At 39.2% G+C, this 10,937-nt stretch overlaps 1 protein-coding gene across 2 annotated transcripts in view; it reads left to right on the plus strand.

The window, feature by feature from the left end:
• Positions 1-674: 674 nt before the first annotated feature.
• Positions 675-10,937, plus strand: part of USP47 (ubiquitin specific peptidase 47) — a 148,552-nt gene continuing 138,289 nt past the window's right edge. For both annotated transcript variants that reach the window (XM_023737249.1, XM_004369651.2), the window contains exon 1: positions 675-935. In XM_023737249.1, coding sequence (XP_023593017.1) covers positions 897-935 — 39 coding nt within the window. In that variant the 5' untranslated portion in view covers positions 675-896. The remainder of the gene's footprint in view (positions 936-10,937) is intronic.

Genomic DNA, 10,937 nt, shown 5'->3' on the forward strand with positions numbered 1-10,937 from the left:
TATAGACTATCTCAACATCAGACTTGAACCTGTGGGGAAGGAAGTTCCTTTGAAGGGGGCAGGGGAACATCCCCCTCTAATGGCGTTGGAAGATGACACCACTACTCAGGGAGAGATGAGCCCCGAGGTTCCTCCAGACCAAGCAATCAGCAGGAGGATGGGAGAGGGGAAAAGAAAGATGAGGAGAGAGGGATAAATAAAATGCCCGGAGCTGTTGTCTGAGGGCGGAGGCTGAGAGATAGCCCGAGGTGCTTTCTCTGACAGGAAGAAGTCAGGGGTATTTGAAGAGGGCATGTGGTTGGGGTACTTTTCTAATGTGAAGGGTGAAAGAGTATTAATGATAGAGTAAGAGAAAGGGCTGAAGGCTCCAGTATTTTCCCTGATGGGCAGTCCGAGAAGGTATGGAGGACGCTGAGGCCTGGTCCTTTCCCTGCCAGCAGAGGGAGTCCCGAGATGAAAGGTTCAGCTTTCCTCTAACGAAAAGCGTTTGCACGGCCCCGCAACCAATTTTGTGCATCCCGGGGCTGAGTAAGAGTCGAGATAATTAAAAGTCAGCACGACTACCTCGACACCGTGGGCCTCAGCCACCGGGCTTAGAGCCCGGCGGGCCGAATTCTCGCGAGAGCGGCCGCCGCCATTTTTCCATTGATTGTAGGGGGCTGGGGGAGGGGCCGACGACGAAGGCGACGGCGGCGGCTGTGGCGGCGGCGGCTGCGGAGCCGTGGGTCGGTGTCTGTGCGCTGGTGTCTGAGGCCCAGGCTGAGGCCTCCACAGTTGCCGGAGCTCAGGCAGTGGAGAGGATGACTGCCGCTACTATTCTCTCCTGAGGTGGAGAGTCGCCGCCACCCTCCACCCTCCCCCCGGCAGGGCGGAGAGGAGCGGCCGGAGTCTGAGCCATGGGGCCTGGCGAGGAGAACCAACTGGTCCCGAAAGAGGTGAGGGGCCGGCGGAGGAGGCTAGGCCCAAGGCCTGCGGCCGCTCGCGACGGCACAGGCCTGGCTCGTGTGCATACTCGGCCGTGGGGGAGGGAGGGAGTATATGGTGAGGAGTATGTAGTGAAGGGTGTATGGTGGGTGCGGCGAGCAGTTGAGACCGGATTGGATCGGGGGTGGGGGTGGGGCGGGGGAGCGGAGACCTCCCCCGTTGGGTTTGTGGGGCTGGACAAATAAAGAAGCAGACTGGAACGAATTAGGTCTTGCTTTGGGGGAGAAGGTGGCCTTTTGCGTTTTAACATGTGGAGCCAAGATAGATAATTTCAAGGAAAAAAATTATGGAACAGTTGCTGATGGGCACGACAGGGTGACGGTGCTGCTTCTGGTTTTGACAGTAGCACTGCACAGCTTTCAGAGCTTGTGAAATCTACACCCAACTTGAGATCTGTGGGAGGGCAGAGTTAACTGTTACGACTTGTTTGAACTCCTTTTATTTGGTAGTACTACTCGCCTGCCCACATGGGGCCTACCAAAGACCTTTGAAAAGTAGTAAATGTGAGTTTTATGTAAAGGTAGGAGATGGGTGAACATTACCATATGGCAAGCTGAGCTACTTTTTGTAGTTGTGTCGTGTAGGCCAATATAGGTGACTTTTTAAATTCTTAAAACAAGTGATATGAGAAGCTTTGACTTCTTGGCTTCTCTTGAATAGTAGTAGGAGGTTAATGGTAGAATTCAGCACTGGCCAGTGTATTTCAACATATTAATAGTATCTCTGTTGGCTTTATAAATATCTTCAGCGTATTCAAACGTGTATTTTTAACTGGCTGACCAGCAGACTAATGCTTTGGATTTTTGTTTCTCGTATACCTTAAATAGAGGCAAGTGTCAGGTTGGCATTAGTTTACGTACGATCTTGATATTTATGAGTGATGATCATTAAAAATTCTTAAACCTTTGCATTTTTAGTTGCTTTGTAGTAATTCTTTGCTACTTAAGCAAGCTCTGACATTATGCAAAAGTGATGTTACTGGGGTTATGTACTTACGATATAAATTTTTTTTGAACTTTGTCAGATGGACAGTGATAGTTGTTTGCAAGGACAGTTTTTTAAAAAGACGATTATCATGTGTCAGTTTTAATCAGCAAACATTGTTAACTTTATGCAGAGCAGATAAACAGATGAATTTGAATTCTTGCCTTAGGAGCTTTGTAGGCTACTAGGAAAGGGAAAGCTGGTATTTGTTGATCTCTAATGAGGGGCTAGGTACCTTACTGCATAAATAACTATTATACAAGGAAGATAGTTATAAATGCTATGAGAAAAATATAAACAATATTTTCTTTTAGGGCTACATATTGTTAGTTTTCATTCTTATAAAAAGCAAAGTTAGTCCATTATTAATATTTTGACCGTTAGAAAATATAATACAGATGGCACTCTGCTTTAACAAAACCTAACATTAGATTTATTTCCCTAATGATTTGATTTATAGAAAACATTACACACACACACACACACACACACACACCTTCACACCTTCACAGGAACTTATCTATTCCTGACACTGCTTTTACATTTTGGAAGTTTAAAGATTAAATACCTCTTTTTAAAGACTAACTCCCTTACCTGAGGCTTCAGGTTCATCCTAACTTTTTTTTTTTTTTAAACTTTTTCTGGACCATATTCCTTTACTTTTTATTCCCTAGATGCATCTTCTGTCTTTTTTCCTGGTTGCTTTCATGATTCCTGGAACCATGCATAGTACTCTTAATATCTTAAATCTGTCACTTAAGGTCCTTGCCTTCTTTAGCTAACAGACGTGTTCTTTCTTCTTTGATGACCACATATCTCACACAAATCATCCACGTAGTTGCTTCCACTTCCGTATCACCTTCGTTCCGCATTTTTGCTTCTGGATTACTGGAAACTATTCCTGAAGGTTACCAGTGATCTCTTAACTGTCAAAATTCATTAGCTTTTTTTCTTTACTTCTCTTCTTTGAATTTTCTGTACCATTTGATAACTTTTTTTTTAAATGATCCTTAATTTCAGTAATACTACACTTTTGTCATCTTTTTCCTACTTGTTTGTCCTCACTGCTCACTTGTTTAATGTTTAATAAGGGCCTTTCTCTTCTTTTTAAATGATCACCTTTGTCTGGTCTTTATCATCACCTGACTGGTCTTTTTAAGTAGTAGTAGAATTACTAGTAAATTAAACCCCTTCACTTTACAGATGAGGAAATTAGGATCAGAAGACTGAAAGTGACTTGTTCAGGCTCATATAATGAATAAATGGCAGATTTAGGACTAGAACTCAGATCCCTTGCTACTCTTCCTTGATTATACTCTATTTTACAAATCCATGTAATCTAGAGGCTCTGTAAGAAGAATTTGTAACTCTCTAAGTACCTTTACTAATGTGGAAATAAATTCAAAATTAAAAATACTTTTATCAGTTCTGGTGACTTATTATCAACAATCTAGAGTTTTTTGAGAATTTTTTCACGGGGAACCTGATCTCTACTAGATTTAGATCATGGCTAGGCTTGTGTGTGTGCGTGCGTGTGTGTGTAGTTGTTGAATGAATAATATATTATTCTGGTCGTTGAAACTCAAGGACAAATGTACTTTAGAGGACTGCTGAAGAAGGCAGCTTAGTGTAGTGCAGGGTTTGGTAAACTGTGACCCATAGGTCATTGCAGATTGCAGCCTGTTTTTGTACAGCCTGTAAGCTAAAAATGATTTTTACATTTTCACATGGTTGAAAAAAATCAAAAGAAGAATAATATTTCATGACACATGAAAGCTATATGAAATTCAGATTTCATTCTTCATAAATGAAGTTTCATTGGGACGCAGCCATCCCCGTTTGTATTCTATTGTCTGTGGCTCCTTCTGCTTACAAAGGCAGAGGTGAGTAGTTGCTACAGAGACTGTGTGGTCTGCATAGTCCAAAATATTTACTATCTAACTCTTTACAGAAAAAGTTTACTGGCCCCTGGTTAGTGGTAAGAACATCAGAGTGACTTCAGTTCACATTTTGGTTCTTTTTGCCTGACCTTGACTAGATACCTAATGTCTTTAATAGTAATACCTGTCTCGTAGAGTTGTGAGGAATAAAAACAGCACAGTGTCATGCCTGGCACAAGACATACTATCTTCTTTTTTCCTTCAGTATAAGTTAGGGATTGGGACCACAAGAACTAGATGGTGCCTGGCTACCACCACTGACTATTCTGACCGGGGTCACAGTTGTTGGTCCTGGATATAATGGGAGAAAAATAGGGAGCAGAACTCAAATTTTTATTAAAAACAAAACAAAAAAGCCAGACAAACTGGAGCAGTAGAGAACAGAGGACACCCTGAGACGTTCCTTAAAAAACCTAGAACTGAGCCTTTTCCCTGAGATCACCTTTTAATGAAATAGCAGAGTGGCACACAAGATAAAGGATATTACCTGTAAGATCGGGTGCCTTACTTAAAAACCATCAGTATAAGATCAAAAGGTCAACAATTACTCAAAAGCAAAGATGAGAAGATAAGTGGGGCAGGGAAACTAGAGTACTGGAAAGGGAACAAATAGAACACAATTAAAGAGAATGTTGACTCATGGGAGAGAAATGGTGGCAAAAAATTAGCAAACAGAAAGCAAAAAAGGTAAGTGTAAATGGATACATCCACATGAGAGATATAAGAAGGAAAGATAAAGAAAGGCCCAGGGGATTCCGAGGAGAGCAAAACGAATTCAGTACTCACAAAATAAAATCAACAATATCTGAAATGCTGATTAATTGGCTAACCACTATTAACATCCTTTTAAGAAGGAAGCAGACTCTAGCCTCTCCTTTTGTAGTTCATCCAGAAATTCTGCTTTGACCATGTTATTCCTTACTCAGAAATTGCCTACTTATTGTGTTAGATAAATTTGAAACTACTTAGTTTGGTATTCAAGGCCCAGTAGAGTAGATTTTGGCCACAACCTACCCTTCCAGCTTATCTCCCACTTCTCCCATGAAACAAGTTTTTAATGCAGCCAAACAGGTTTCTCTCTAACTTGCTCTTCACTTCTGTTTGTGCCCTCCCCTCTTTCCTACTCCTCTGCACTCATTCAGAATCTTCATATACATTTTCCCATAAGTACCTCATATGTCATTTACTCTAAAAAGCCTTTTCTGATCATTTTAACCTTAGGGATTTCTCCCTCTGGAACACCTTTGGGACCCTGGTGATGCAGTGGTTAAGAGCTCGGCTGCTGTTCAAAAGGTGGGCAGTTCAAATCTACCAGCTGCTCCTTGGAAACCTATGGGGCAGTTCTACTCTGTCCTGTAGGGTCGTAATGAGTTGGAATTTACTCAATGGTAACAGATTTGTTTTTTTTTCTGTTGTTGTTTAAAACACCTTTATATATGAATAGAATTCACTATGGCAATAAGTAGTGCTTTGCAACGTTTGTTGTTGTCTCAAACTGTAATATACATTTATATATTATTTGTTATGAATTCCTTATCAGCAGAGATCTTCGTGTGTTTCTCGCTCTCTTTTTTGTTTTTGTATATATCACAGGTCTAGGACAGTGCCCTTCCTAGAGCAGATATTCGGTAAATATTTGTTGATGTGGTTACAAAGTTGTAAGGAACCTTAAAATTCTAACCAATTATCCTCTGCTCGAATTTTTCCACAGCATCATTGGCAATTTTCCAACCTTTGCTTGAATACCTTCAAGACTAATCTCTGAAAACATCTTCATCTTGAAGAGATTTGTTATTTTAAGTTTTTGAGTTGAGAGAAATCTGGATCTCCATTTAAAAAAACAAAAAAACAAACTCATTGCTGTTGAGTTGATTCCAACTTATGGTGCTGTTATGTGTTTCACAGTAGAACTATGATGCGTAGGGTTTTCGGTGGCTGTAATCTGACAGGAGTAGATCACCAGGCCTTTCTTCTGTGGTGCCACTAGGTGGATTCAAACTGCCAACCTTTCGGTTAATAGTCGACTACAAACCATTTGTGCCACCTAGGGACCTTAGATCTTTATTGTTGCCGTCTTTTCATAGTTGCTTCTGGACAACACAAGAATCTTAAACCATTTTCCATAGGATAGCATTTCTCATAGTTGGAGATGGGGCGGGGCAGCAGGAGGGCTAACCTGAGCAGCCTCAGGTCTTTAACTTTTTGTCAGTTGCTCTGTTTTGGGCATAATCCAATATTTCAGCATTTTCCCTAAATTGTTATATCCAGAAAAGAGCACAAAATGTGGCCTGTTCACTGGTGTACAACAGGGCTTTTTTAACCTCAGTTTTTCACTCTACTGTGTGTCTTTGAATTGTTGTATATTGATGTTGGCTTTGAGATCTCTTGCTTTTAATATCATCTGAATTTTTAATTATTGCTTTGTTGTTTTTATTATTGTTTCCTTCTAAGGATTTGTGACACTGATATTTATTGAGTATGCACTGTGCATATTACTGTACCCTGCCTTATAGGGAAAATTTAGAAAATATAGAAAAAATTCATTCTTTCCTCAAGTAGCTTACAGTATAATTTAATTAGGTACATATTTACTGATGCTTTTAAAATAATACTTTCATTGCAGTACTTAAAGTGGTGCTCATGGAGTATATAAATGTAGAATAGATGGAAAAATGAAAGAAGAAGAGTAGAAATGTAAATTCCGTATCTCAGTGGGTTTTTTACTGCCTCTTTTTTCCAGGCAATAAACACTACTTCCATCTGAAACTAGTTCTTGGCATCTGATGTTGATGTTAGTAATAACCAGTATTTATTGAGCGTTTACTGTAGGCTGGATAATATTGGATGTGCTTGGTGTGTATTAACTCACTTGAGCTTCACAGCAACCTCACAACTATATAAGGAGCATTGATATTAATTGAGAGCTCCCAAAACAATAAACAATTTGTTTTCATCTCTACTGTCTGTTTTCTTATAAAATTAATATCTGTTATGGAAAACATCAAATGAATATTCTTTTAATTTCATTTCTCATAATTAAATTACTTGAGGAAATGTAGTGCAGTCATTCTTGTTTTGGTAGTGGTTTTAAAATGAGCCTTTTTCTTAGATTTGGGGTGTTGATCCTGGAGTTAATATATGTTTTATTTTTTTATATTTGCTTAGTTTTTGGAGTCCCTAGGTGGTTAAGAGCTTGGGTCCTAACCAAAAGGTCAGCATTTGGAATCCACCAGCTGCTCCTTGGAAACCCCATGGGGCAGTTCTACTCTGTCATATAGGGTCACTATGAGTTGGAATCCACTCAGCAGCAACAGGTTTGTTTGGTCTTTTTTTGTTTGTTTAGGTGGTGCAAATGGTTAACATGCTTGCTGCTAACTGAAAGGTTGGTGGTTTGAGTTCATCCAGAGGTGCCTCAGAAGAAAGGGCTGACAATCTACTTCTGAAAAAACAGCCACTGAAAACCTCATGGAGCACAGTTCTACTCTGACACACGTGGGATAGCCATGGGTTGGAATCAACTCAGTGGCAACTGGGATATCATTACTTTAGCCAGGTGGTTCTCAGCTGGGGGCAATTATGTCCCAGAAGACATTTGACAATGTCTGGAGGCATTTTTGGTTGTCACAACTGGAGGCAAAGGGAGGGTGCTGCTAGCATCTAGTGGGTAGAAGCATCCTACGGTGCACGGGGCAGCCCCCCACAACAAAGAATTATGTGGCCCAAGATGTCAATAGTGCTACTGTTGAGAAATCCTTGTTTAGCCTAAACTCTCCTCTAAGTATACAAATCTTCTCTCATTATGTTCAAACCTACCAATTTTAATTTCCTAAGGAACTCTTTCCCAGAGCCTCTGACCTACTCCAATCTGGACTTCGGAAATTTACACCTTCTGTGCAGCTGTTGAAGCCCTGGTGGCACAATGGTTAAGAGCTCAGCTGCTCACCAAAAGGTCAGCAGTTTGAATCCACCAGCTGCTCCTTGGAAACACCGTGGGGTGGTTCTACTCTGTCCTATAGGGTTGCTGTGAGTCGCAGTTGACTCCATGCACTGGGTTTGGTTTGTTTTTTTGGTTTCTGCAGCTATTGTCTTGGATTTCCCTTTACCATCTTGGGGATTCCTTCAGTTTTCTCTTGTATTTGGAGCCTGTTTTTGTATTTAACATCTTCATCTTTTCTTGGTTTACTCCCTCATTTTGGAGGAGTGCTGTTAGTAGCTTTCCAGATGGGATGTAATTTTTTTGAAACCTCGTATGTCTGTAAATATTGTTTCTTTCCTCTTGCTTTATAGATAGCTTGCCTGCATGGAGCATTCTGGGTTAGAAATAGTTTTTTCTCAATTTTCAAGGCATTGCTCCACTGTCTTCTATTTTTCAGTGTTGCTGTTGAGATGTCAGTTGCCTAGAAGATTCTTTTCCACTCTTCTGAAACTATTTTTTCCTCCTTTCTGGAAGCTTTGAGAATCTTTGTCCCTATTGTTCTGAAATTCTTGTATTCTTGTGCCATGGTATAGGTCTATTTTTATCTATTCTGCTGAGTTCAGGGTAGTCCTTGTTCAGTGCAGAATTGATTTCATTAATTCTGGGAGATGTTTTTGAATAATTTATTTGATTTCCTCCTCTTTGTTTTCTTTGTTCTCTCTTTCTTGAGCTCCTGTTGTTTATAGATGTTGGGCCTACTGACTGGTTTCTCTAATTTTCTTATTTTATTCGCCTATTTTGCACTTCTTCATCTTTTTGCCCTGCTTTATGGGAGATTTTTCTCAACTTTATCTTCAGGTTTTATTTCTGCTATCATATTTATAATTTCCAAGCATTCTTTTTTTCCTAAATATTTTTCAAAATGATATCCTGTTTTTGTTTTGTGGAGAAAATATATCTCAGGAAATGATAGTTTTCTTCTCTTTATATTCTCTCTTTTCTCTGAGATTTCTTTTTCTGTTTGTTTGCTTTGGGCTTGTCTTTTATACTAGGTGCTTTCCTTAGATGTCTGGTAATCCTTGGAAGTTTATGCTTATTTAATAAGAGAGATACCTTAAAAAGCTGAACAGAAGCTTTTTACTAGTAGGTGATTATGGTTTTCCCTGTTGAGTATGTATGGGTAATTTCCTCGCAGACTTCTAGTAATAGGTCTTTACTCTTGTGCTAAATTGATTTCCTAGAGAAGGCTCTTCTGGTCTTTTGCCTGGAGGGAACAAGTTTGGAAGCTGAGAAGGAAAAGGGGATATGGATCTTATCATTAAGTATGCAGATACACTTTCACTTAATTCCTCTGTTTTCAGTATGGCACCCCCACAAACTCTATTGTGCTTGGTGTCCTCTAGTCCAGGATAAACTCTGTTTTATACTTTCCAGAGATTGTTTCATCTTTTGTCAGGAAGGGAAAGAGTAGAAGAGGGGACTTAGGGGTTTTAAATTGCTTCTTAAACAATTCTAGTTTAGACTGTACCCTCACTTGCACAGTATCTGAAACTGCCATTCCTGAGCCTTTTAGGACTTGTTTGTTTTTTACTTTATTTATTTAAGGAGAGTTGCAAAAAGAGTAGGAAGAGTTCCTGTATACCCTTCACCTAGCTTCTCCTTAAGTTAATGTCTTACGTAACTGTAGTTATCAAGACTAAGAAATTAACCTTAGTACAGTTCTATTAACTAAATATAGAATTTGTTCAGATTTCACCAGTTTTTCCACTAATGTCATTTCCCCCCCAGGATCCAGTCTAAGATTCCAAGTCACATTTAGTTGTCATGTCCCTTCAGTCTTTTATCTGTCATAATTGCTCTTTCATTTTAGAATACTGGTCAGTTATTTTGTAGACTTTGTAGAATATCAGTTTTGGTTTATCTTACGTTTTCTAATGATTAGATTGAAGTTATGAATTAAAGGGAAGGGTACCACAGTGGGGATGTGCCCTTCTCATCATATCAGGGGGTACATGATGTTGATACATGTTACTGGTGATGTTAACCTTGATTGGTTGGTTAAAATGATGTCTGCAAGGTTTCTCCACTGTAAAATTACTCTTTTCTCCTTTAGTAATTACTGAATACTTTAAGACCATGCAGATATCCTGTTTCTGTTTAAACTTCTGCCCATTAATTTTAGCATCTTGCCTATAGCAGTTATTAGTGTGGCATTCTAATGGTGATTTTCTATTTCTCTCATTCTTTCTACATTTACTAATTGGAATTCTTCTGTAGGAAAGAGTCACCTTTTTTCTGCCATTTATTTACTTATTTATTTATATCAGTATGAACTCATGGGTATTTATTTTATTCTTTGGATTATATTCCAGTGCTGTAGTTACTTATTTTATGACTCAGACTCTTCAAGACTTTGACTGTTAGGAGCTCTTTCCAGGTGGCTGCTGTGCTCATCCTTGCTTTTTGAGCATTTCCTTATGTTATGGTGCCACATAATGCTCCAGCTCATCTTTTATTTTCCCTGCCCTAACCCAGGAGTTAGCCAGTTCTCCAAGAAGTTTAGGGTTCTTTTGGTATATATGTAAATATGATATAAACCAGATGTCTTCTTGGTTTTTGTCTTGGCCAACTCAACCTTCTCAGGTGTTCTAAGTCATTAATACTTGTTCTACTTTCCAGCTTCTAAAATTGTGTTTCTGTTTTCTCTGTCGTTATGGGTTTATGCTTTTTTAAAAAATTCCTAATTTTTGTTTTAAAGATATTTTGGGAGGCATCCAAGCTAAGTACTAGTATTCAGTCCACCATTTTTAACCAGAAATTCCTAACTTAATATTTTTGTTGCCTTCCCCAAGCCAACTTCGTTGTAGCCACATTTGACTACATTAGTTGCTGTTCCACAGATGTGCTGTATGCTTTCATGTGTCCCTTAAATGTCTTTGTTCTGAGCGAATAATATAAGTATTTCATTTCTATCACCCAGTTTTTAAGGAGTTTTAAATGAGTGAGCTTTGATCTTACATGAAAACTTGTGAAGTACTTTCTTAGGATTCCTACCACTTTTTTTTTCCCCCCTGAAGCAATCTTTTTTATTTTTATTTATTTATTTATTTTTT

The sequence above is a fragment of the Trichechus manatus genome, unplaced genomic scaffold, assembly GCF_000243295.1.
Source record: "Trichechus manatus latirostris isolate Lorelei unplaced genomic scaffold, TriManLat1.0 scaffold00006, whole genome shotgun sequence".
In the NCBI taxonomy this organism is placed as follows: Eukaryota; Metazoa; Chordata; class Mammalia; order Sirenia; family Trichechidae; genus Trichechus; species Trichechus manatus.